At 42.9% G+C, this 22,789-nt stretch overlaps 2 protein-coding genes across 4 annotated transcripts in view; both read left to right on the top strand.

The window, feature by feature from the left end:
- LOC126760305 (uncharacterized) overlaps positions 1-22,789 on the top strand; it is a 57,964-nt gene that overhangs the window by 24,373 nt on the left and 10,802 nt on the right. Inside the window, exon 3 of one of the 2 annotated variants that reach the window (XM_050475848.1) lies at positions 13,870-13,961. The exons of the other annotated variant lie outside the window; for it this stretch is intronic. Within the exon in view, the coding sequence (XP_050331805.1) occupies positions 13,870-13,917 (48 nt within the window). The 3' untranslated portion in view covers positions 13,918-13,961. Of the gene's footprint in view, positions 1-13,869; positions 13,962-22,789 lie in introns of those variants that run through there. 2 annotated transcript variants of the gene reach the window in all.
- Positions 14,051-22,789, top strand: part of LOC126760306 (inositol-trisphosphate 3-kinase A-like) — a 30,055-nt gene continuing 21,316 nt past the window's right edge. For both annotated transcript variants that reach the window (XM_050475852.1, XM_050475851.1), the window contains exon 1: positions 14,051-14,301. In XM_050475852.1, the coding sequence (XP_050331809.1) occupies positions 14,053-14,301 (249 nt within the window). In that variant the 5' untranslated portion in view covers positions 14,051-14,052. The remainder of the gene's footprint in view (positions 14,302-22,789) is intronic.

The raw sequence follows: 22,789 nt of genomic DNA, 5'->3' as shown, positions 1-22,789 counted from the left end.
CTCATTTTTGAACAGATGTAACTTTTTTCTTTCCGGAATTTAATTTTTTTTGGTTAAATGAAGCCTAAAATCTCACCGTTTTAATACCATATGACATGTGATTGGTAGCACTGGAGATACACGACTGCAACGACATCTATTGACAAAATACGAAAAGATTTTTTCGACTACCTAATATTTCGGTGTAGAGATATGCATACATCTCTTAAACCCAACATCTAAATCTTTACTAACTTTATACTTACAAAAATTTCGCTCAGTGCATAATTAACCGGACTAGTGTCATTTCTATCACTGATTCTTATCTAAAAATTTACGAGTTATCACCAAAGACCACCTACGGTAATGGATTGTTACATGATTTTGATAAGGCTGCACAGCTTCCGGCACACCTCTCGCCCCGGTGCAGCGCGCAGACGGCTGATCGTAATTAACCTGGTGTACATATGTCCGCCTGGTGTTGACAGCAGTTGCCAACTTTGGTCTTTGCCGATTTGGCATGTTAGATTGAATTTACAACGCGCTGGCTGCTGGTCTTTGGTTGTTGATGTGGCGATAACAGCAGCAGCAGTCACATAACGAGGTATATTGAGGTGGGTTGATTTGTGCTCGTTCGTGTGTTCGTGTCCTTCTGTAGGGAGCTCATATAAGATAAGGTTTCGAGGATGTGAATTTCATATTTGCTCCACATGCATGACATGGAGTCGCATTGTCTGAAACCTCGTTTGGTATCGAACGGCTCGGAGAGGTCCTTCCCGATCCCGACTGGGTTTTTGATATTGCTTAACGTCAGTTTACACAGCTGTATTAGTTTTGCGATTTGATACCAAATTCAGTGCTGTCAAAAGCTGCCCCCGCCGCTTTGTTGTTCTTTAGACGGGTAATTGCTATTCGAACTTCTTCATGGTCGAACAATGGAACGTCTGCTCCATCGTCATCGATTGGGGAACCGGGATCGCCTTCTCTTGGTGCTGCGCTTTCACAGCCATTCAGCGGGCTAAAGAAGTGTTCCCTCCTTAATTTTCGTATACTCTGGGCATCGGTTGCTAGATCACCTCTGGCGGTTCTACAAGAGTAAGTATGCTCCGGTCTTGAAACCTTCTTTTAATCGCCGAATTTTTCGTAGAATTTTCGTGCATTACCCCCGTCGGCCAGCTTGTCAAGCTCTTCATACTCACGCATTTCAGCCTCTTTCTTTTTCTGTCTGCAAATGCGTCTCGTTTCTTTTTAAATTCTCGGTATTTATCCCATCCCGCAGGTGTTGTGGTCGATCGTAACATTGCGAGGTTGGCAGTCTGTTCTCTTTCCCCTGCAACGCGGCTCTCCTCGTCGAACCAGCTGTTCTTTTGCTTTTTCCGAAAACCAATGATTTCGGTTGCAGCTGTACGTAAGGAGCTTGAAATGCTGTCCTACAGTTGTTGACGAGTGCTCTCAGAGAGCAGGAGTGCAAGTCGAGTAGAAAATCGTTTGGCTGTCTGTTGTGATTGCAGCTTCTCGATGTCGAACCTTCCTTGTGTTTGTTGGCGAGTGTTTTTTGCTGCACAGAGGCGGGTGCGAATCTTGGCTGCAACAAGATAGTGGTCCGAGTCGATGTTAGGACCTCGGAGCGTACGCACGTCTAAGACACTCAAGACGTCGGTTGCATTATCCCATCAAGATATTGAGGGCGAAATTAAAATACAAATTACTTTGCAGTAATGGGAACTTAGACGGAAGCCAAATGAGTGGAGGCGAACTGATGTCAGATTGGTGAATGCTAAGCGAACGGTGGACAGTGGCATTGATGCGGAAGAGTCACAGTTGACATGTTGCATGCGCATTTGATTAAGTTGCAATAACGTTGACAGTGCTGCAAATTGCCGCTGTGTCAACAATTCCACGGCCATTAGAATTATGCAGTCCTTCGTCGACCGCTTTTAATATGTGTGTAAGTAATCCAGTTATATGGTGTTATTTATTTGCCATTTACCCATCGATACGTTCGTCCTACGGTCAGTTGTTAGCAAGCGTTGAGTGTTTTGCAATTCGCCTGCCATTTGTAAGCCTGTCGGCTGAGCGCTGTTGTTGCCCCATCAAGAACTTGATTGATCTCGTATTGCCTGACGGAATGTGGTTCATGTTGATTTTGCACAGCAATCGATGTGCCTTGCCACAGCCGCGAATCCGCTGAAGTTCGGACGCGAAAGCAGGTGAGCTTAAGTTAAAAGTCGCATACGGCTTATCAGCGGACAGATTAGTGCGCGTCTATGCAGTGGACCAGCGGAGCGGTTGCCGGTTGCCGGATGACGATAGCGCTGGTGTAATGGAACATGTTGTTATGTCGCTTGGCGTGTCGTGGTAGGTAAACGTAGCATTGGTGACGAACTAATGCATTTCTTGTAAGGCGAAATGTTGCACGTTAATTGAGGTGCGCGAATTGTCGCTGCAGTAGCAACAACTTGCCACAAAACGCTGTTCGAAAATAGCAAAGATTAACAGCAACTATGACAAGCATGCCGTCGCTTGACAAAACTGTCGTCGGCAGCCGCAATCATCAAGCAATGCTAATAATTTGCTGTTTTTTCTTGCTGCAACAAAACAGTACAAAATAATAACATGAAGAAATTATCGCGCAACAACAGCAGGCACCAATAAATTCCATTTAAAATCCACTTAAGTGCTCGAAATCACCAAACAACACTTGCCGACAACCAACACCAAAAGAAACGCCAACAACAGCAACAGCAGCACTCGACGCAACAGCTAAAACCAAAGCTTTGAAATATGCAGACATTCTTAGAGTAAGCAATGCGGCATGCGGGCTTGCAGCAAGCTCGGCGGAGGGAGGCAAATTGCAGCTACGTGATTTATGTCATTTGAGCAAAAAAGTTTCGAAGTGTTCTGTTCTGGAGTCCAAACAGTGCTCCCAGGCCAACGCAACTCCCACCAATCACCGCCACAGTAGCAGCTGAGCAACCGAAGTCGACAAGCTAAGTGCCGCCCTGATAAACTCATCTACTTGTGTGAACAAAGTATATTGCAGGGCGGTTTACGTCGAGTGCCATATTTCATGGGTGGCATGCGATTGTCTGACAGCTGCAGGTGGAAATTTCAAGTTGGGGAATACTACAAAGAATTGACGAATTTTTCAACTAGCTCTCTGACCTTTGCGTAACCAGTATTACTGATTTGTACCGACTAGGCGCACTCTTTGGATTCTCTTATTCATAGTTTCAGTTCGAAACCAAGTATTTAATTCATATGACTGGTACATACGTACAATTCTCAAACAGTTTATAAAAATATAACTAACCAACAAATTAGAACCTGTCTTTCTCCGCTACTCACTGTGTTTACTTGCAATTCTTCACTAAAGCTTTATAGATGGACATAGATATTTGATATGTTAGTATGAATTCTTTGATAAAAATGCACCATCACTCGAAGGAAGCCAAAACTTTCTCTGAATCGTAACTTAAGGCGGAAGACTGAGGCTGAGATGGCGTAGACAGATATGCAAGTGATATTTTCCTTGTTATTATTTTGTGCTATTTAAGGGGTCCTAGACTCATAGTGACCATGGGTGGACAATTTGTCTAAACTTAAGCGTTTGTATCTGTTAAATACTTGAATGCGAAATTTACTGCTTTATGACTTAAATTGGGTAAGATTGTCATACTTTAAAAAAATTTCCCAAGACCTATTGCAATTGTTGTTATTGTAATCATATTCCTCTAATCCATGACTTTTATTAGTGTTTCATTGCAATTTATTGGCCAAGCAATGAGACTACCGATGCGTCGAAGCACTCGAATTTCTCTCATTGGTCTCATAATATGCCGCGATGCTTTTATTGCCGCGCAACATGCGACAGGCTGCGCATCAGAAACAAACAACTACTAACTGCTGCAACAACGCACAACTAATGCTGTCACGCCACGGAAGTTGTCGCAGCGGCGCGCGTTGCACAGACACTGATGCTGTGGCTATTGCGTGTTTATTGACTTTGCGCGCTCACTCTTTGCTGCGTCGCAAACGGCGAGAGTGCCATCGCATGTTGGTTGTCTGTGTGTGTTAGTTTTTCGTACTTGGCGAATGCAATGGCTTGTTAGCCTGAGGTGTAGTATACCGTCAGTGCGCTGATGCGCTGCTGGCAGCTGCTACAATAGAATGAAACAGCAACAACTGTGGCAGGCGAGTGTATCAGCGCGTATAACTGACCAATCTAACTCGAAATCAATGCGCGGCGCGCATGCAAAGCTTCACACTCGCTCACTGCTAGGCTGCTGGCTCTATGCTGTATTTTCCATGCATGCAACTACCCTTCGCTGCGACGCTGCAATTGCTGTGCGCCACAGTTGCGCTGTTGGGAAGAGGCTGCTCGCGGAAATGCATTGCGCACGCACAGTGCCGCTAGACAAATAAATCTTATGGCATAGCCAGCGGGCAACATACTGAGGTGAGTTCGCGGTCTATCAGTAGTGGTGAGTTCGCATGCCGCGGAGCGAAAGATGCGTACCAGTTGCGGTGCTGTTGCATGCGCTGCCGGTGGTGCTGTCTTAAGGCGGGCGCGCTCTTCACGCAGCTTCTAATTTCTTCACACCCGCCAACGTGCAGCCCCGATTCTATGGCAGACTAAATGCGCTTTCGCGACTCGAACGCTTGATTAGTTGTGCGCGCACCTCAAACGCGTGCAGTACGCTGCTAAAATTGTGTCCCGCTGAAGTGTTTTGAACAGTTAAAAATTCTAAACGCTTATTGTTGACATTTGTTTTATGGAATTTCTATCAACGATTGTTTGCGCAGCGTTTAAACTTGTCAGTGTAGCACATAGCGTGTATTTATAAAGAACGTCGTACACGTAACGCCTTAGCTTCGGGTTGGGCCGTGGAGAGAGCGCAAATACAGTTAGCTCTTGGCAGCGTTAGTAGCGGCTTCGTTGCGAATCCATTTGCGTATGTGTGGGTGGCGAAAGTCGATAAAGCACCGATACTGTGCGAAGCTTTGTGTATGAAAAGTGATTTACCTTTCGTTTGCGGCGACAATCGTAAGTACTCACGATTTTTAAATTAATATTTATAATTTGCGTAAATGCTTCGCACTCACCGCTCTTTAATTATATGCTATAAGTTCTATGGATATCTGTGTTACATATTGACACTTGTGATATCTCTCTTTGCCATAATTCCTGGCCATTGGCAGCCGTCAACGAGTCTCCTTATTCGCAGACTTTTATTATTACTCATATCTGCCTGCGTTCAATCATCGCCGAGACAAAAACATGCTGGCGGCTTCAGTGGAAAATTATTGCGTGCGTCTTTTCAGTAAATCTACTTCTACTTTTCTACTGTCTTTTATTACTGCATGCTTTCGTTTCCTCATTACTGTATTCTATGTTGCGTTTGTTTTGTTTTGTTTTCGTTTTTACGTTCTTGTTTTTCACTACAAGGTTCCAGCAATTTTTCATTTTCCAGTTTTGCTCTCTTGTTGCAATCAGTTTTCTGCATCTACAATTTGCACAATATTTTGCTTTTAGTTCTGTAGGCCGCTCGAGACGGACGGACTAGCTAGAGCTGGCCAGCGAGTCATTCTGTCAGTTTAGTTAGCTAGCCATTCACTCTTGTGTTCAGTCTACTAGTCAGCCTGTCCACTCTACACAGTGCAGCACTCTCCAACTGCCAATAAACTCCTGCCATGCAGCTGAGTGGCTCCACTGCATCATTCTGAAGTCAACGCCGTCTCCCCTATCGTCTGGTGTTCATAGCGTTTGTCTGTCTGTTGTTCGCGTTGTTGTGTTGCCGCTGTTGGTTGTTTGTTTCCTTCCATTCATCATTATTCGTTGTATATTTTCTTGTTATCTTTCGCCTGACTGCTTCGTGCATTTCCGAGATATTAATGTTCCTGTGATGGTGCGATTAGAGATCCACAATAATTGCAAACACTGCTTATTGCTTTGCTGGCGGTGTTGGCTGTGGCAAGGAAGTATAAAATATGTATGTACAAGAACATACGTATATATCGAAAAGGATAAACTACTAATTTTATAATCGATGAGTCTTGTTGTGTGAAAAGAACCGCAAAATATGCAGAGTGTCTCTGCAGTGTTAGGACTTGAGAATTTAAACATTCCACTGACCAATAGTTTCATATATGGCTAACGATTTACAGAAGTGACGATTGTTGAATGAACCTTGTGTGGATAGGTGAGGTTGTGTTAGGTTAAATTTCTGATTTCTCGTGAAGCCACGAGTAATCCCACTTGGACTGATCGACAAAATGCCCAGAGCATGCCACAACTTTATTGAGTTTCCAGCTTTCGCAATCCATAAATGCTGATTGCTGACCAACACTTGCTGAGCCCATGCGAAACCGATATCAGCGCACGAGTACACGTATGGATGGATGATGGAATTTGGGTGTGGGTGCCTTTTCTTGTAAGCTCATCGGCTTTACAATTTTTGACGATCCCGGTGTGGCCAGGCGAAGTACAGTCGCGGCGGAAGTAAATCAGTTCTATTACTTTCCGGACAAACCCTGTATAATCCATTCTCTTTTCAACTGCTTACAATTTTTAAAGCGTATTTTGAAGTCAAACGCACTTGAACTGCAAACATTTCTAATTGATAATCTTCGCATCTCATTGTTCCCACGGAAAAAATCTAAAGCCAAAGAAAAACAACTTCAACCTCTGACTTCTTGCATCGCATCTATTTTGTATTTTGTCTTCTTTGTTTGTTTTGGTTTTCATTTTCCGCCTTGCGATGCAGTAAACTCATTGCTTATCGCAATCGCGTTGGCATCGAAGTGCGCCTAAATATGTAAATCATAAATAAATATTTTGCCTAACAAGGCAACGCGCTGCTAAATCACTGCTCGACGCGCACGCGCACCGCAGCATATTCACACGCGCGCACACACTTGCACACGTATAGAAGAAACAGAAGTGCGTAGTCGCAGCAGTAGTTGGTGCCGTTTAGAGGATTACGCGCTGCTGCAGACTTAGCGGAGCGGCGGCTCGGTGGCTCGGCGGCACGTCGCAAAATATGCATTTATGCCGATATCTGAAATATGATAAGTTGGTGGCTTCCGAGCAACGAAGTCCATTAATCACCATTGAAATTTATTGTCTACCAGCTTAGGCAGAGGCAGTGGCAGCGACTAAGGCAATTGTGGGCTGAGTGGTGTATTGTCATGCATCGTTGTTGCTGTCATCAGCGCAGTGGCAGCCGCAGAGCGGCAGCAAAGGCACAAACCCATGCAATTGTTGTGGCCGGCAGCATGTGGCGCATTCAGTCGCTAATAAAGGCGCTTATAAATAAACTTGTTGCATATTTATTTATCGGATATACTGCGCTGTTGATTGTTGTTGTGGCTGTCTTGCCACCTCAGGCACTTGTTGTTGGCAACACTTCACCAAAGAGTCATCATTAGATGACACAATAACAATAAAAAACAAATCAAATTGCGCCGCGGTGCGGCAAGCGCTGTTGGCTACGCCCCAGCGGTGTCAAGTGACAAGTAACAAGTGGCAAGTTGGTGGGCCGACTGGCGGAATTAGTTGGTAATTAGCGACTTTAAAGGAATATTCAAACATTGATAGCGTAAGAAATGTGTGCGAGGTGGCTGGCGACTGCAAGCCTTCGGGGCAATTAGTCAATTGGTGTATCAACGACAAATTCGCAAAAGTGTGGAATTAATTTGTGGTTACAACGAGCGCTCGCGAGGTGATGAAATGCAAGGCTAGATAGTGCAGAGTCGTCGCAGTGGTTGGAAGGCTAGCTATGCTTCGATTGTCACCAATTCAGCTGCACTTTTACGTTCTTGGCCGCGCTGGTGTCGCGTTTTTAATATATGCGACAAATATGGAAATTATGATTGGCGCATTACTTCAATGTGGTGTGTGGTGCTGAGTTATGTGGTTGAGTCACGCGATAGATGTTTGTACGCGTACGCAGTGCAAAAGCGCGAAGAGCTGCAGAAATGGAGTTGGTAGCCGATGGCTGGAGTGGTAGTTGCCTGTGGCATATACAGAGCTGATTATCACTGAATTAATGTTTCCAGGCGGTTTGCTCCAGTCGAGGAAGCTCTACACTGAATTGTCCATAAATCATAATTTTTTGCTGCATCTGGCAATTATACCAGTTAAGTTAATAAGTTACACCTACTACCAATCTGGAACCGGCAGTTAACACCTTTATTTTGATTAGACTGCCAACGCGCGCGCCTCTATGTAAACGAACATGGCTTTCTGTAAAGCGTTTCGTAAATTTATTGCGTATGCGTGGCAAAGTAAAGTTTTATTAGACGCGCTTACATGCGTTCAAGGAAAGCGGAGTGTCAACGCGTAGATATTGCCTTTAAAATATGTCTGGAGGATATAAATACTTTGGGCTCTGCTTGAACTCATAAATCAAAATAATGCACCTTAGGTTTAGATTGCTGCCGAAAAGGCGTAAACACGCAAGCCCGAAGTTGTGCAATTGAAAATCTCAGCAAAAATAACAAACGCCTTTGTCGAAGCAACTTTCACAGCTGGAACACTTCATGTGGCGAGTGCTTGAATGCATCGCCTTAGCGTTACTGCACACCTTTCGTTCCAGCGGACGCGTTTGGGCAATCGGGTAGTTATTGTCTTATTGTTGCAACCGCTTAATGCCAGTTTCCTAAGTAGTTCCATATTTGGACGCGCTGTTTGCCACTACATAAATCATAGATGTGCGACAGCACACACCCACACATGCGCGCACACACTTATAACCGCAATGTGTACGCACACATGCCAGCGGGCAGTCAACAAGATGTCAGTACGAATTTAACATTGCCTATTGGATGCAGCAGTCATGATCAGTGCGACGCGCTCCGCAGCATTTTAAGCCGGTGACTTCGTTGCCTTCCACTTATGTGTTTAATGCACGCTGACAAATCCGTGGGCGTGGGTATACTGTATTCGTAACGTCGCGTCGTTTTTATGATTTTTGACAACTCGGCGCTTCTGCGCTGGCCGCTGTTGTCGATCAGCGCTGACCATTGCCTTGCAGTTTGTTGCGCAGCAAAAGCAAATTGTAATTAATAAAATGAAATTGACGCAATCACGTTGGTCGCTCGCCATTTCCGTAAAGCGCGCGCACACACACACCGCCGAAACGGCCAACGTGGTGCGCATTGTGGGCAGCAGAAAGGCCGTCAGCCGTCCATGCGCTTTGTGGCATGCGGTGCGCACTGTGGCAAGTAACAAATGGAAAATCTTAATAGAAAAGCGCACAACAAAACGAACAGCAAAAACTGACAGCAGTTCAACTACATGCCAAAATAAACCTGGGCACAAATACATATATGGATGTATGTCTGCCCAAGATTTACTAGATGCACTGAGTGTTAGAGCGTAGGTCTGCAAAGACTAAATAGACTGGGCAGCAATTGTGATTGAAGGTGTGTGGCGGCGGCGCGGGCAGGAGTTGTTGTGGGATGCCGTCGGCCAGGTCGACGCCGGGTTGCGAATGCCGCAAAATAAGTTGGCAACATTAATTTATGTGACACGACGTTATAATCCGACATAAATTATTGGTATGGGCGATTAGAGCGCTACAATGACACACAACAATGGACTGGAAGCCCGCAGAAGTGCTGTGTGTGGTACTTGTGTGACACCGGAATGGATAAGCAGTTGTCATTTGTATGCATATGTACTCGAATACATTTGGGTATGGAAGTTGAAGGAGTGGCCGCAAAAAAGAGAAATGAATTGCTTGCAGATTAGAAGTGACTTATTAGCAAAATATTTGACATTTACGAGACGTCTTGGAAAAGCCGCGGAGTCGGCAGACAGACAAACACTGCATTTCTAATTATGCCGGATCCCTTTTTATTGAAATTGCAGTCTCAGAACTTTCATAGGTTTCAAAGGTTTCTGATATTTACCACGGCATATCGTATGCCCGTGTAGCTGGACCCCACCACCTCTCATTTAGCACACCTAAAAGAATTGAGCAATACCAAAAGCTTCGTCAGGATGGGGAAGGACCTCTCCGAGCCGTTCGATAGAAAATGAGGTTTCAGATAAGGCGACTATGGTGCAACTTCTTCAATCTGCTGCTGGAGAAAATAATTCGAGCTGCAGCACTCAATCGAGTAGGTACAACCTTTGTATAAGAGTGTACAGCTGCTGGCGAATGCCGATGATATTGATATCATTGGACTCCAGACCCGCTCAGTTAGTTCTCCTTTCTGCAGACTGGATAAGGAAGCAAAGCAAATGGGTCTTGCAGTGAACGAGGACAAGGCGAAACATCTCCTGTCATCATCACAGTCGTTGCACTCGCGATTAGGCACCCACGTCACTGTTGACAGTCATAACTTCGAAGTTGTAGATAATTTCGTCTACCTTGGAACCAGCATTAGCAGTAACAACAATGTCAGCCTCGATAACGCTTGCCAACAGATGCTACTTTGGACTGAGTAGGCAATTGAGAACCCTATAAGTCACTTATTATTCCCGTTTTGCTTTGTGGTGCAGAGGCATGGACGATGACAACTTCTGATGAGTCGACGTTACGAGTTTTCGAGAGAAAGGTTCTGCGGAAGATTTATGGTCCTTTGCGCGTTGGTTACGGCGAATATCGCATTTGATGGAACGTTGAGCTGTATGAGTTATTCAACGACATTGACATAGTTCAGCGAATTAAGAGGCAACGGCTGGGCTGGCAAGGTCATGTCGTACGTATGGACGAAAATACTCCAGCTCTAGTATTTGACGCTATACCCGCCGGGGGAAACAGAGAAAGAGGAAGACCTCTACTTCGTTAGAAAGACCAGGTGGAGAAGGACCTGGCTTCGTTTAAAATCTCCGATTGGCGTCACCTTGCGAAAAGAAGAACAGACTGCCGTGCTGTTCTTAACACGGCTATAATCTCATAAGCGGTGTCTACGCCATTAAAGAAGAAGAAAAGCGTATTTTGTAAAAACGATCGGTCGCCTCACGCCGGCTTTAAAGTTATAGGTGTTCAGTTATTCAGATAACGGAGTAGCAAATGCTACAATATAGAGAAGAAGGTCTTCAATTTTCACACATCTCTCCATTTAATCGTTTACACTACACCAATTAATTTTTACAGTTAAATTAATGCTTTACGCAGTATTTTGTCCATTATATAAATATCAGCATTAATTTGTCGCGCTTTTATGGAATGCAAGTTTTATCTCAATTCTAATTTCCTATGCAAATAAATTTCACTCTATTTATTCTCACATTTGGCGCTACTGCAACACTTGGCGCTTCTACAAATTGCCAACTTAAAATTGCAATGAAACCAACTAAGCGCGCGATAAATCAATGCGTGCGCCACCGCTGCTGCGGCGCTGTCGGGTGTTGCGCGATAACGATCGCCACGACAGATGGAATTACGCGCTCACGTGTGCTTATCTCACGGTTGAAATCGTAATGCAATAGTCGCAGGATAAGCAAACTAGTTCAAAAATGGAGAAATGCGCTGGCGCGCGTTGATTTGGTCGCAAGTTTTCTTTGGCGACACCACTGCGGCACTGAGAAATGCGGCATATAGAACTTGCTGAGAATGCAATGTTTGGGCAAGCAAACACGCGCGCGTAATAGAGGATCGTGCTTTGCACTGCGAGCAGTTAATACCGCGTTGATCCAATTGGTATGCCTTTTTGGTTTTGTTTTTACTTTCACAGCGTTATCAGAAAGGCATTACTTGCGCATTGCGTTCACACACAAACCGTTTCCAGGGAAATTCTCATAGGTGGTTAGTTTATAAAAGCGCAATGCTAAACGCCATTATACAATGGAAAAAATCAATTATTCAAGATTTTTCCATGCTGGTGGGTAATGGTCCCAAAGGAAAGCTGCCAGGAAGCCTAACAAATGAGCCGCGCCAAGCGGGCGCGCTTCGTTAGTGCGTAATTAAAATAGTAGTGTGCATTTACAGTAGCTATAATACTATTTATTGTAGTCGACTTGCCACAGCTATGCGCTGCCGCTGAGATGTGCCGGCGCGCTTATCAGAAATGCCTCATTAGCTCCTTCGTTAAATGCGCTTTAATTTTGCATTATTAAGAATATCTGCCTAATTAATTTAATTAAATTTACTACCATGGCAGGCTATTTGTCAAAATGAGCGGCGCGTAATTAGCGCAATAGCAGCCGAGCGCATAACTATAGGCCACTACCCCCCACACCCTTGGCGCGCCCCTTTTTTTTGCCGCTGAAGATGCGCACTGCATTTCAATGAGCTTTTTCCCAACGTGCCTTACAAAGCAAGCGAACGCTTGACTGTGCTGGCATATATGTAGGTGATATTAATACACTGCAAACTACAGCATACTACAGCGTCATGCCTGTGCCGCGTTCAGCAATATTAGTGAGCGCGCATCCATATGTGCGGGAAAGCAACACCTAAGCAGCCAAAGCCGCAGTGCGCAGTCCGCATTTAGTTCGCTTCGAGGATGATGTGTTTTCTTCTTATAGTGAATAGCTGCACGACGTCTTGCAAAGAGTTATGCGAGCTTAGCAAGCGTACGCAATGCGCTCGCGAGTACACTAAGTGATTAGAATGGAAATGGAGCACTGTGAGGGAATGCCATGAAATGGGCGTTTGTATTAGCTATACGGATGCCCATATTTGGCATAAAGTAAGTCTTAAGGCTAAAGTGACCGGAAGAGTGTTTGGGAGGGCGCAACATTACCAGCCGCTGGCCATGAGCGCTTGTTATGCTGGCCACCACGAGGAATCATATTTTTCCGCAGAATTTATTAAAATCAAAGTTGAGCATTTATGCTACAGCTTTTCCATATATTTCCTGCAATAGCAACAAGCATTAGCGACTGATTTGCGCCATATTTGTGAAATTATGACATTTACGGAATATTCGTCAAACCAATTGTGGCGCCTGAGCGGCAATTTGTTGAACGCGGTTTTGTTTTGTTCAGGTTGCATATGATTGTGTGTTTTCTGCGCTCGCGGGGCATGGGCCTCTGAATGCATATTTGCATCAGAGTCATATATTTGATTAGGAGTATCGAAAAGTAAGGGTCGTTTGCGGGTGCGTTGTTTGAGTGGCGAAGGCGTTTAGCTGGGAATAAGGGTTGGCTTTTGTATGAGTGGTGTTTGGGCTCCAACCCCTGGCCATCAGTCCAGAACTGTATGGAAGCTCAACTGGTAGTAGTTTCGGCTACGCGGTTTGACCGGAGATTTAATTCTGGTACCACTGCAATGCCAAAATCGGCAATTAATTGCCTGTGACTTAATTTCTAAAGGAAAATTGCAGCAAGAAAAGTAAAAAATATCATCAAAATGCAATTGCAGTTGTCAAATCATGGCAATTGAAATTTTAATTGAAATGTTCGATGTGAATTCACCGGCCACGAAGGTGCTCCACACCACTATGGACTCCATTGCGGCGATGTCGCACGCTCGGAGCGCCTTGGTAGGCGGTTTCGGACAGGCGTCCGCGTCGGCGATTAAGTGCGCGTAGCGAGCTTGTAATTGTTTGTTAAAGTGAAAAAATGTGCCATTTTCGGCGGCTTCGATGACGCCTTTCTTGTAGTTAATTGCTTTTGGGTGTGCACGCGAACGGCGGGCGGGGCCGATGGGGCGGTGAGTAATTTGAAACTCGCCGCAATGTTACAACTGATTTGATTGCAATAACTGCTGTTAGAGCTATGGTTAAGTGCCGTAGTTGCAAGTTAATTTGTCGCCATAGATTGTGCATTGTTTACAAGGTGTAAAAGTTGTGCTTTTGGTGCGTTTGTGCAACACGAAATTGCTGTCCGTCCGCAAGTGGACTTGCCTTTTTTCTAATCTTTATACAACTTCATTTATTTTTGCATTTGCGTTATACTGATAATTCTCCTTTCTCTCTTTCTCATTGCAGGTATGTTTGCATCCATTCGTTTTCAGTTACATAAGCTTAATGGTATAAGTCGCGCAAGAATTGCTATCAGTAGCATCAATTGTAGCGTAGCGCAATTGAAGCCAATCGAAAATCAAAAGACTTAAGCAACAAACTCGCAAGAGCCAACTCTTAGCCACAATCAGCAGCACACACGCGCAGAACATGGCTCTCTTTCCTTCCTCTTCGCGCCCGCGCACACTGATGGAGCAACTGTTGGCGCGCAAGATCGAGGCAGCCGCGCAGAGCGGTCCGGGCGGCAGCCGTTTGCGGCGCACCGATTCGCTCGACTCCGCCAGCAGCATCGGGTCACTGGGGTCGCTGGTGTTGGGCGATGACGTCTGCCGCTGCGATGACTGCCTGCTGGGCATTGTGGATCTGTATGTAATCAGTGCGGAGGCATCCAAGAAAAAGGTAGGTAACCGGGCAGCGCGAATTGCGCTTTTCAGTCGACGTACTAGCGATGTTGCAATGCATTTGCACTTGTTGTTGCTGCTATTTGTATTTGCTTACTTGCTGAAAGTTGCTGTCAGACGCTGTTTGCTGGCGCAGCAGTTGATTGACTTACAACATAGACTTGCTAATTTTCCACTAATTACTGTTGTGTGCAGGCGGTCGCGAGCATGTGGCGTGCCACCCTGTATCATATAACTTTAACTTGGTTGATTAATGACAGGCTGGCGGATGGTTGGCAGTTTCAACGAGCTACTGTGGGCGTCGCCTTGCTTTTATGTGATAATTTGTAAGAAACGAATTACGCCACATGCCTACTATAGACTTTCAGTAACGTGGTTAGTATTATGACAGAGGCACAGTAGGCGATTACAGGCACGAATTATTTAGAAAACTCGGCGATTAGGCGCTTATCTATTAGGTAGTCGAAAAAGTCTTTTCGTATTTCTAATCAAACCTCACTTTATCTTAAAGTGCTTGTCCAACAAGCTTCTTTATTATGACATTTATGATAACTGACATGAAGTTACGTGTTTAAGCTGTCAAAAAGAATGACTTCCGCTGACATAAGCCCTAGCTGTTATTACCAATAGCGTTTGCAAATCATACTACTCCGTGGCATGCCATCACAGTTTCAAAATATTTGCCTCTTATCCAGTGGTGAAGGAAAGCGCCTCTCAGCCACGTAATTTGCCGCCCCACTCGCCCCAAAAACGCGCTCGTTTTTACTCTAATTATTGTTATGCGCTGTTCTGCTAACGCCTGAAGTTCCACATCATGTTGCACATTTAACGCTTATCATTATTTACATGTTGGCGACTGTGTGGCCATGGCGTCGCGTCCTTCGTGCGTATCGTGATTTTATTGGCAGCCGTAAATAATTTGCTTAGCATAATTTATCGTGTTATTACAAGGCAGCAGAACATTTACCGGCGCAAAACATCATGCCGCTTTTTCTACCAGCGCGCTCGCCACTGTCCACAGCACCAATTAAATAAATTCATACCACCGTCACTCGCCATCACACATGCAATTTTCTGCGATGCGTTATCAGCGCGGTCACCTGGCGGCGACCAGTCAGTGGGCCTGTCGCTTCGTTGCGTTTTCCTCCGGCTGTGGCAGGAAGTGTTGTGTCTTATTTGTAGATAAATCATAGCTCTATGGATAATCGCGTTCGTAATGAAACCACAAGTGTCTCTGTGCACTGTTGCCGCGCATGCATCATCGCTTAATAAGTCGGCAATGGCATGTGGGGAATGCAAAAAATCGTGTTATCATCGGTAAAAAACGACTTGCAGAATATAAGCGCTAGCAAATAGCAGACAAAACTGGTCCGAAGTGTTATCAAATAGTAATTAGTATGAAGTTTATCGCAAAATTCCTAATCCCAACGCAAATGTTACTCTATATGAAATCAACAGCAGAGCTTTTCACTTTTCCGTTTCGTGTGCTTTCGACAGCGAGTGCTGAAGCTTTGCCGCGCGTATTGGTGTGTGCTTTGGCTTGACACATCAAGCGCTTATCTATTGCTAGTCGCTGGTCGGCGACTTTCTGATCGTATCGTGTTTTCCCTGCAGATGTCGCGTGGACGTGGCGCGCTAGTAGAAGTATAGCAGCAAACTGCATGAAGAGGAGCCGTCTTAAAAAAATTATAGATATAGAACCCAACTGACGCTCAGTGTTAATAAGGATCACCTTAGTTTTTTTTTTTTAATTGGAGTACTGAGCGGTTATTAAATTAGGCAGCAAAGTGTGCTTAATACCAGGACTACGAGGGTTTCGCAAGACTGAGGTTCGGCGAACCAGGAGATGCAGCAGAAACTGACATTAGCCGTCCCCACAAATTTGTAAAGGCTCAAAGCGCTTTGTCGGTTTGCAAAAGTCTTATGTCACACAATGGACCGGCGTTGTAAGCTGTCCCAGTGAGATACTTTTTAGGATCGGCTCTTAAGCTAACCTAACCTAATACTATACAAGTATATTCACGTATGACTATCTGTCGCTTAGCATATTTTCTTCGTAATTAGATTGACGCGTTTTTTTATATTTTTATATACAAATGGACTTTTGCTTTGTACTTGAGAGTTTGATAAGATCAGAAGCGTCATTGGTATATTTTTATACACTAAACAGTTTGCCACAATGTTTCCGTCGGAGATCCCACATAAATGATCAGCCTGACGAGCTGAGTCGTACTCTCCGTCCATTTGTCTGTGTATATGCGAACTAATCTCAAGTTTTTGAGATATCGTTCTGACATTTTGCATCCGTTTTTTTCTCACCAAGAAGGTGGTTTTCAACTGGGATATCATGGGCGCTCGAGGCTTTAGGTGAATAGATAGAGAACTCTCTTAGAATATATATTAAGGTCTTTATTGCTACTAAAATTCGATGAAGATAAAGCAGATACGGTATTACGGATTACCAAGAAGCTGCTCATTTTTCGGAACGTCCGAATTCGGATTACTATAGCCTATAGCCACCATGCAAACTGATTGATCAGAATCAAGTGCTTGTATGGAAAACTTTTTCATTTGGGAAGGGGGTAAGAAAGCTTCGGTGCAACCGGAGTTAAGATTTCTTTTCTTGTTTTGTATTTAAAAGCAATGACTTGATACCCACGCCATTGAAAATATTCTCAAACCACTCCTATCACTGGATAAATCTTCTTCCGCATCATCATCTGTACGACGCGTTAATCGCATATAAGGCAAATATGTTTTGCGCATTTTCACTTGGATTAATCAGCAAACGATGAATTTATCTAAAGCTGCGAGCGCAGTTTACTTAGTTGAGTTCGTCAAACCAGTTCAAGCTTCATGTGGGCATAGCGTGACGTCACAGATACGTCAATGGCCCACAAAATTTAAAAAGCAAACATATACACATAACTAACATATATATGTATTACTTATTGATACACATATATAGACATATATTTATGCGCGCGTGTGTGCGAGCATACTGTTCAGCACGTAGACCGCCTTCCGTGGCTGCTTTGGCGGCTTGACGCGGCTATTTGTGCTGACTTTGTTATTGTTGGCTGTCAACTAACTGTAATTTCATAATTATAATCAAATCGTTAATTGTTTTTGCTTCTTTTGTGTCTCGACGGCCAAAGGCCAAAGACTTTTGATGTAATTCTAAAATTAAACTTTTTTCTCGCAAAAAAAAAAGGAAAAAACCGCAGATAATTTTTGGGCAAAAGAAAGTAAGTTACCGCCAACAACCACGCTTCCCTTCCTTTTCTCGAACGCAGTGCGCCTGTAAATTATTTTTCTTTTCATATTTGTCATTTTATCTTTCGTTTCCGCTGGGTTTCAGACTACTATGAATTTCTTTCTTTTTTACCTTTTTCAAAGGCTTCTTTCTGCTCTAGTCTAATCTAGTCTATAAAGATTTATTAGAATATTAAAAATATAACAGTCACGCTGACTGCCAGCACATACAAGTATAAAAATCAATAATAAAATTAAACTAAATCGGATTTCGAAGCACGGAGCAAAGTCAGCTTCCTCTGCCGCTCGACGCGGCTGAAACTAATACTTTGCAAATAGTGAAATTTTTACCAGCCAATACCACATAGAAATATATACTATGGAAAAATAAAAGTAAATATCAAATATACAACACACACGCGCGCGTACACAACAAAAAAATGCGAAAAGCTTAATTTGAAGTCGCCGAATTAGTCGGCTCGCGGTGTTAGCGGTAAATGCCGCTAGGTAACATGTAGCTTCAGTCTCAGCTCCAGCTATCGTTTGACGTCACTGCACATCAGTCGTGTGAACCCCACTGTCGCCCCTGTCCATGCGCCCATTAGCCGATGAGTATTGTAGATTAGCGGCTTTGCTAAACGAGCGTTTCTATTTGCTCGCTGGTTAGCATGCTGTGTCTGTTGCTGTTTTTGCTGCTGTTGTTGTATTGATGTTTGTTGTTTCATTTCATGCCATTATCAGCTTGTATACCCACACATATGGAAACGAATTGCCAATTGTTTTGAATTGAATAATTTGGAATTAAATCGCTAAATTGTAATCTATAAGGATTTTGGCAGCTTTTAGCTGGCTGGGAAAGCTATTAATGTGTGCTGCATGAAAAACAGGGGATTCTTAAATGATAGCCACACTTTTTGCACTGTATATGCAGGGAATTATTGAGCGCTGACAGCAGTCATTGAGTTGGCCTTTGGTGATATGCTCTCTGAATGTTAGGATGACACGTACATACATGGCTCAGTAAATTAAATATATTCTGCTAATCTGTCTAAGACATATCTACCGAAAGGTGGCAGACACCCTATATATGAACGTATTCAATGCGATATCATATATTTATATATAAAAATTAGGTGCCATGTTGTTTGTCCGCAATGGACTCCTAAACTATTGAACCGATTTTAGTAAAATTTAGCACACTGTGTCCAGTTCGAACCAACTTAGAAGATAGGATTGTAAAAACCATTCATAAATAAAAAAGACAGTGAAATCCCTATTAAATGAATGCTCTATTAAACGGACATCTCTGTTAGCTGGACAGAAAGGCTGGTAACCAGACATTGAGAAAGCAGCCTTAAATTCCTTATTTTTTCCAATAAAATTTATTTGTATGAACATATTCAAAATTAATTATTTTTCTCAACCCGTTGCTGCTTTTCTTTGGCTTCTCTCTAAATAACTATATCTTTTGGTTTTCTGTTTTTGTGTGGTGATTTTGTGGTGTGCACTATTGTTGTAAAATAACACTTATATAACCGACAGCACTTTTCATTGTTCTATTTGTGTAAATAATAATTAATTTGATATTTTATGGATGCTCATAAGATAAACAATTGCCGTAATGAAAGCTAAAAAACAAGAAAACCGTAAAACAACGTACATGAGCCGTTTGAAGCACGCTGTGGTGCGCTGCGGTTTTATTGCTTTTGCAATAGAGACTTGTGCCGCCAATACTGAAAAATACTCGATAAACACAGTGGAACTAAGATTTCTGTATCGAATGATGCGAACAGTTTGATAAGACAGTCGACGACTGGTTGTAAAATTATTTTCTGTTTTTTTAAACAGGAAGTTTCCTCAATGTTCTAAGTAACGGTTTTTCTTTTCTGACCAGCCTAGCGTTTTTATCAATTATTTTTGTTTAGACACTGATTTCGCAATTTGGTTATCACCTAACTTAACTTGTCCTGGAAAATTATCATCATTGCTATGGAGCTTATCGCTAGAGCGCTTTCAAGCGCAAGCTTTTATGTTTGATGACAAATTTCACTGGTTTTAAAACAGTTCATCTGCGCCTAAAAATATTTATTTACATACATTGGAGTTTTGCGCTCAGAAGTTTTAAAAGTTGAGTGATTGTTATAAAAAAGTGTGGCTTAAAGAGTTTTTAAGTAAGCTCAGTGTTCTTTCAATTCAAAACAGCTTTCAAAAGCTTTTTTTTACTTTTACTCCCATTTTCGAGGCGCATTTTTTTCGTTAGGAGCTTTAAAAGCCGAGTGATTGTTATAAGGAAGTGTGGCTTAAAGAGTTTTTAAGTGAGCTCAGTTTTCCTCACTTTCAAAAGAGGCATTCTAAAGCGAATTGGTTGGTTTCACCATCAAAAGCTTTTTTTTACTTTTACTCCCATACTCGAGGCGCATTTCTTGCGTTATTTTTCAAGTTAAATGATTGCGTAGCAGCTTACGTCCCAGCTACGCATTAGCGTCAATCAGCTTAGGTGTTAAAATTCTTTATTTTTATTCCGCCCGTTATTTTTCTAAGCAATTATTGCCTTGCTAATGAACAGACCTAGAATTATGGCAGATATATTCTTCTCATAACTAAAAATAAATTTTCAAATTTATCAGTCAACTGTTAAATTTAATTTCCTCAAAAAATCGCACAGTAGCGCAAAGGAAATAAACAAACAGACAAAGCGAAATAAACATTTAGAGCGGCGTACAACTGAAAGTTTAATGTAGCGCAACAGAAAATCACTCAACAAACGAAATTAATTAAAATCGGTAATGCACGCAAATCCAAACATAATGCCACATTGGGTGTCTGGATCACACTCATCTGGCGCTCAATACAATAATAACTAAAGAATTGAACAACACATCGCTTGCGTTTGCTGTTACAAAAGCGCAGTTCAAAGGGCGCCCATCAATTGCAGCTTCGCGTTAATGCGCGCCCTCATTTCGCTCGCAATGCGGGCGCCACTTTTTCTTGCTCCATTTCGGTTACACATTATCGCAATGCAATATGTTGTACATATAGGTACATTATTATCACTCCATCAGCTGCCGGAGTACGCGCGCACTTGTAAGCATGCCTCTCTGCACTGGCTGAGTAATAAGAGCGTCTTTAGCTCACGCTGCGCTGTGCTCGTAACTTCTACAAAAAGCGATCTTGTCAATTTTGCCACCGGCCTTAGCACTCCTACCAATAAACACAGCGGTTTTATTTTACGTCTAGTGTTTTTGCTTCATGGGATGTGGCCCGCTCATAACTTCTTCACCGCTAGCACTGTCAGCTAAATACGTCTCAACTAAACTCCGCTGCGCTCAGCGCCAACACATGCCGCGCTACACTTGGGCGCTGCCGCCGCCCAGAAACGCGCCGTTCGGCTTAATTCAGTTCAGTTATGTCGTAGCCATACGTTTGCGCTACTGTCAGTTGAATTTCTACTCGCAAAGCGTTCGCGTGGTTAAAGTGGTGCATAGCGTCGACGGTTCGGTGGTTCATGAGCGTTTAGACAGTTATCACACTAACGTTACTTTCGTCTGGCGTCTGGTTGCGAGCAGGCATTGGCAGACACGAAATCGCGCATAACGCATTTTTGACATTTCGGCAATTGTCCGTCCGTCAATGCCAAGGCGGACGTCGAAGAGTTGACCGAATTTCGCTTACGTTTCCGCACAGTTTTGATTTAATTTCGCTTTTCTGTTTTATTCTGTGTTATTGTTTTCTCTGTTGTTTTATGAAAGCCCAACGTGACCCTGTTGTGGCATTGTCGCTGGCGCGTCGGTGAAACTTGCTAAAGTGATCAGAATTCCAAAAAGGAACTGCGGAGAGAAGCGCAGTCAACTACATAATATTTCGAATAAACGCGAAGTGGAATGCGAAGGTGTAAGAGCAAAGTTGAAACAAGTAAAAATACTGTTGAAAAACAAATCTGAAATTCGTGTGAAGCAAAGAGAACGCGTCAGAAAAAGTGAAAACAAGGTGAAATTTGCATTACAATTTTGCCGATGTATTTGTGTTTTGATTAAAAATCGTTACAATGCCATCATTTACTTGATAAGAGCAAATTGTTTTGTGTTTGAAATACGCTTGGAAGTTTCCAATATTTAAATCAACAGTTTTGTTCTCAAATTCTTATCATATTCGTTCGCTGTTAATTATAGCTTAGCAGTTAGAAAACTGGATAAAAAAAAATATACAAAAGTATGCACTGCTACGGACGTCTCTAGAGTTCCTCTTTCCCCTTTCTGTCACAAATTTTCAGTTCAAAGAAAGGAGAGAGAAAAACATGAGAGGAGTTCTGTTTGTTCCTTCCAAATTGCAATGGCAGGAAATACAGGAGCGCTTGCAATCAAAGTTTTAGAATTAGTTCACAGAAAGGTTCCTTATAGTATTTTGAGAGCAGTTTTATATTACATGTTATTAAACAAACGATCTACAAGGGGTCTTTTATGTTCGATTGCGTACCCAATATGAGGTAGTATTGGCTGAGCAGGACGTGGTCTTTTTAATGTTGCTAACTGCTCGTTTGAAGGGATATCTTCTCCCCCATTTTACTTTGTTTATTATTCGTCCCATTTAGAATGAACTGGATTAAACTGGGCCTCGATTTTTTGATCAAAACTAACTTCTTCTTCTTTACTGGCGTAGACACCGGTTACACCGTTATAGCCGAGTTAAAAACAGCGCGCTAGTCGTTTCTTCTTTTCGCAAGGTGGCGCAATTGGAGGTGGTCCTTTTCCACCTGGTCTTTCCAACGGAGCGGAGGTTTTCCTCTTCCTTACTTCTCAATTGCCTATTCAGTCCGAAGTAACACCTGTTGGTACGAGTTATTCTGCGTAGGATTTCGAGGCTGACATTGTTGGTGGTATTGATGCTGGTTCCAAGATAAATGAAATTATCTACGACTTCAAAGTTATGACTGTCCACAGTGACGTGAGAGCCAAGTCTAACTACCATCTATATTTAGAAAAAATCCCCTTTTTTGTATTAAATATGTTTCGTTAGTCACTGAATGACGTATGACAGACACGCGCGGCTTATCATACAAATTTTTACTCTGAAGTTAAGTGTAAAAAAAGGCTAGTGTTTGTTTTCTCCTTCAACTGTATTGTTTTTCAATATTTCTTTGGCCTTTGGCTCTCAGGAAATAATTTGCGTTTGAGCTTGTAGAAATTTTTTATGAAGTTTATTTTTAAATTGTTCATAAAAACGCTCAGTATTAT

This window comes from Bactrocera neohumeralis, chromosome 5, assembly GCF_024586455.1.
Source record: "Bactrocera neohumeralis isolate Rockhampton chromosome 5, APGP_CSIRO_Bneo_wtdbg2-racon-allhic-juicebox.fasta_v2, whole genome shotgun sequence".
NCBI lineage: Eukaryota > Metazoa > Arthropoda > Insecta > Diptera > Tephritidae > Bactrocera > Bactrocera neohumeralis.
The sequence above is the reverse complement of the archived record's forward strand: the minus strand, read 5'-3'. Positions and strand labels throughout refer to the sequence as shown.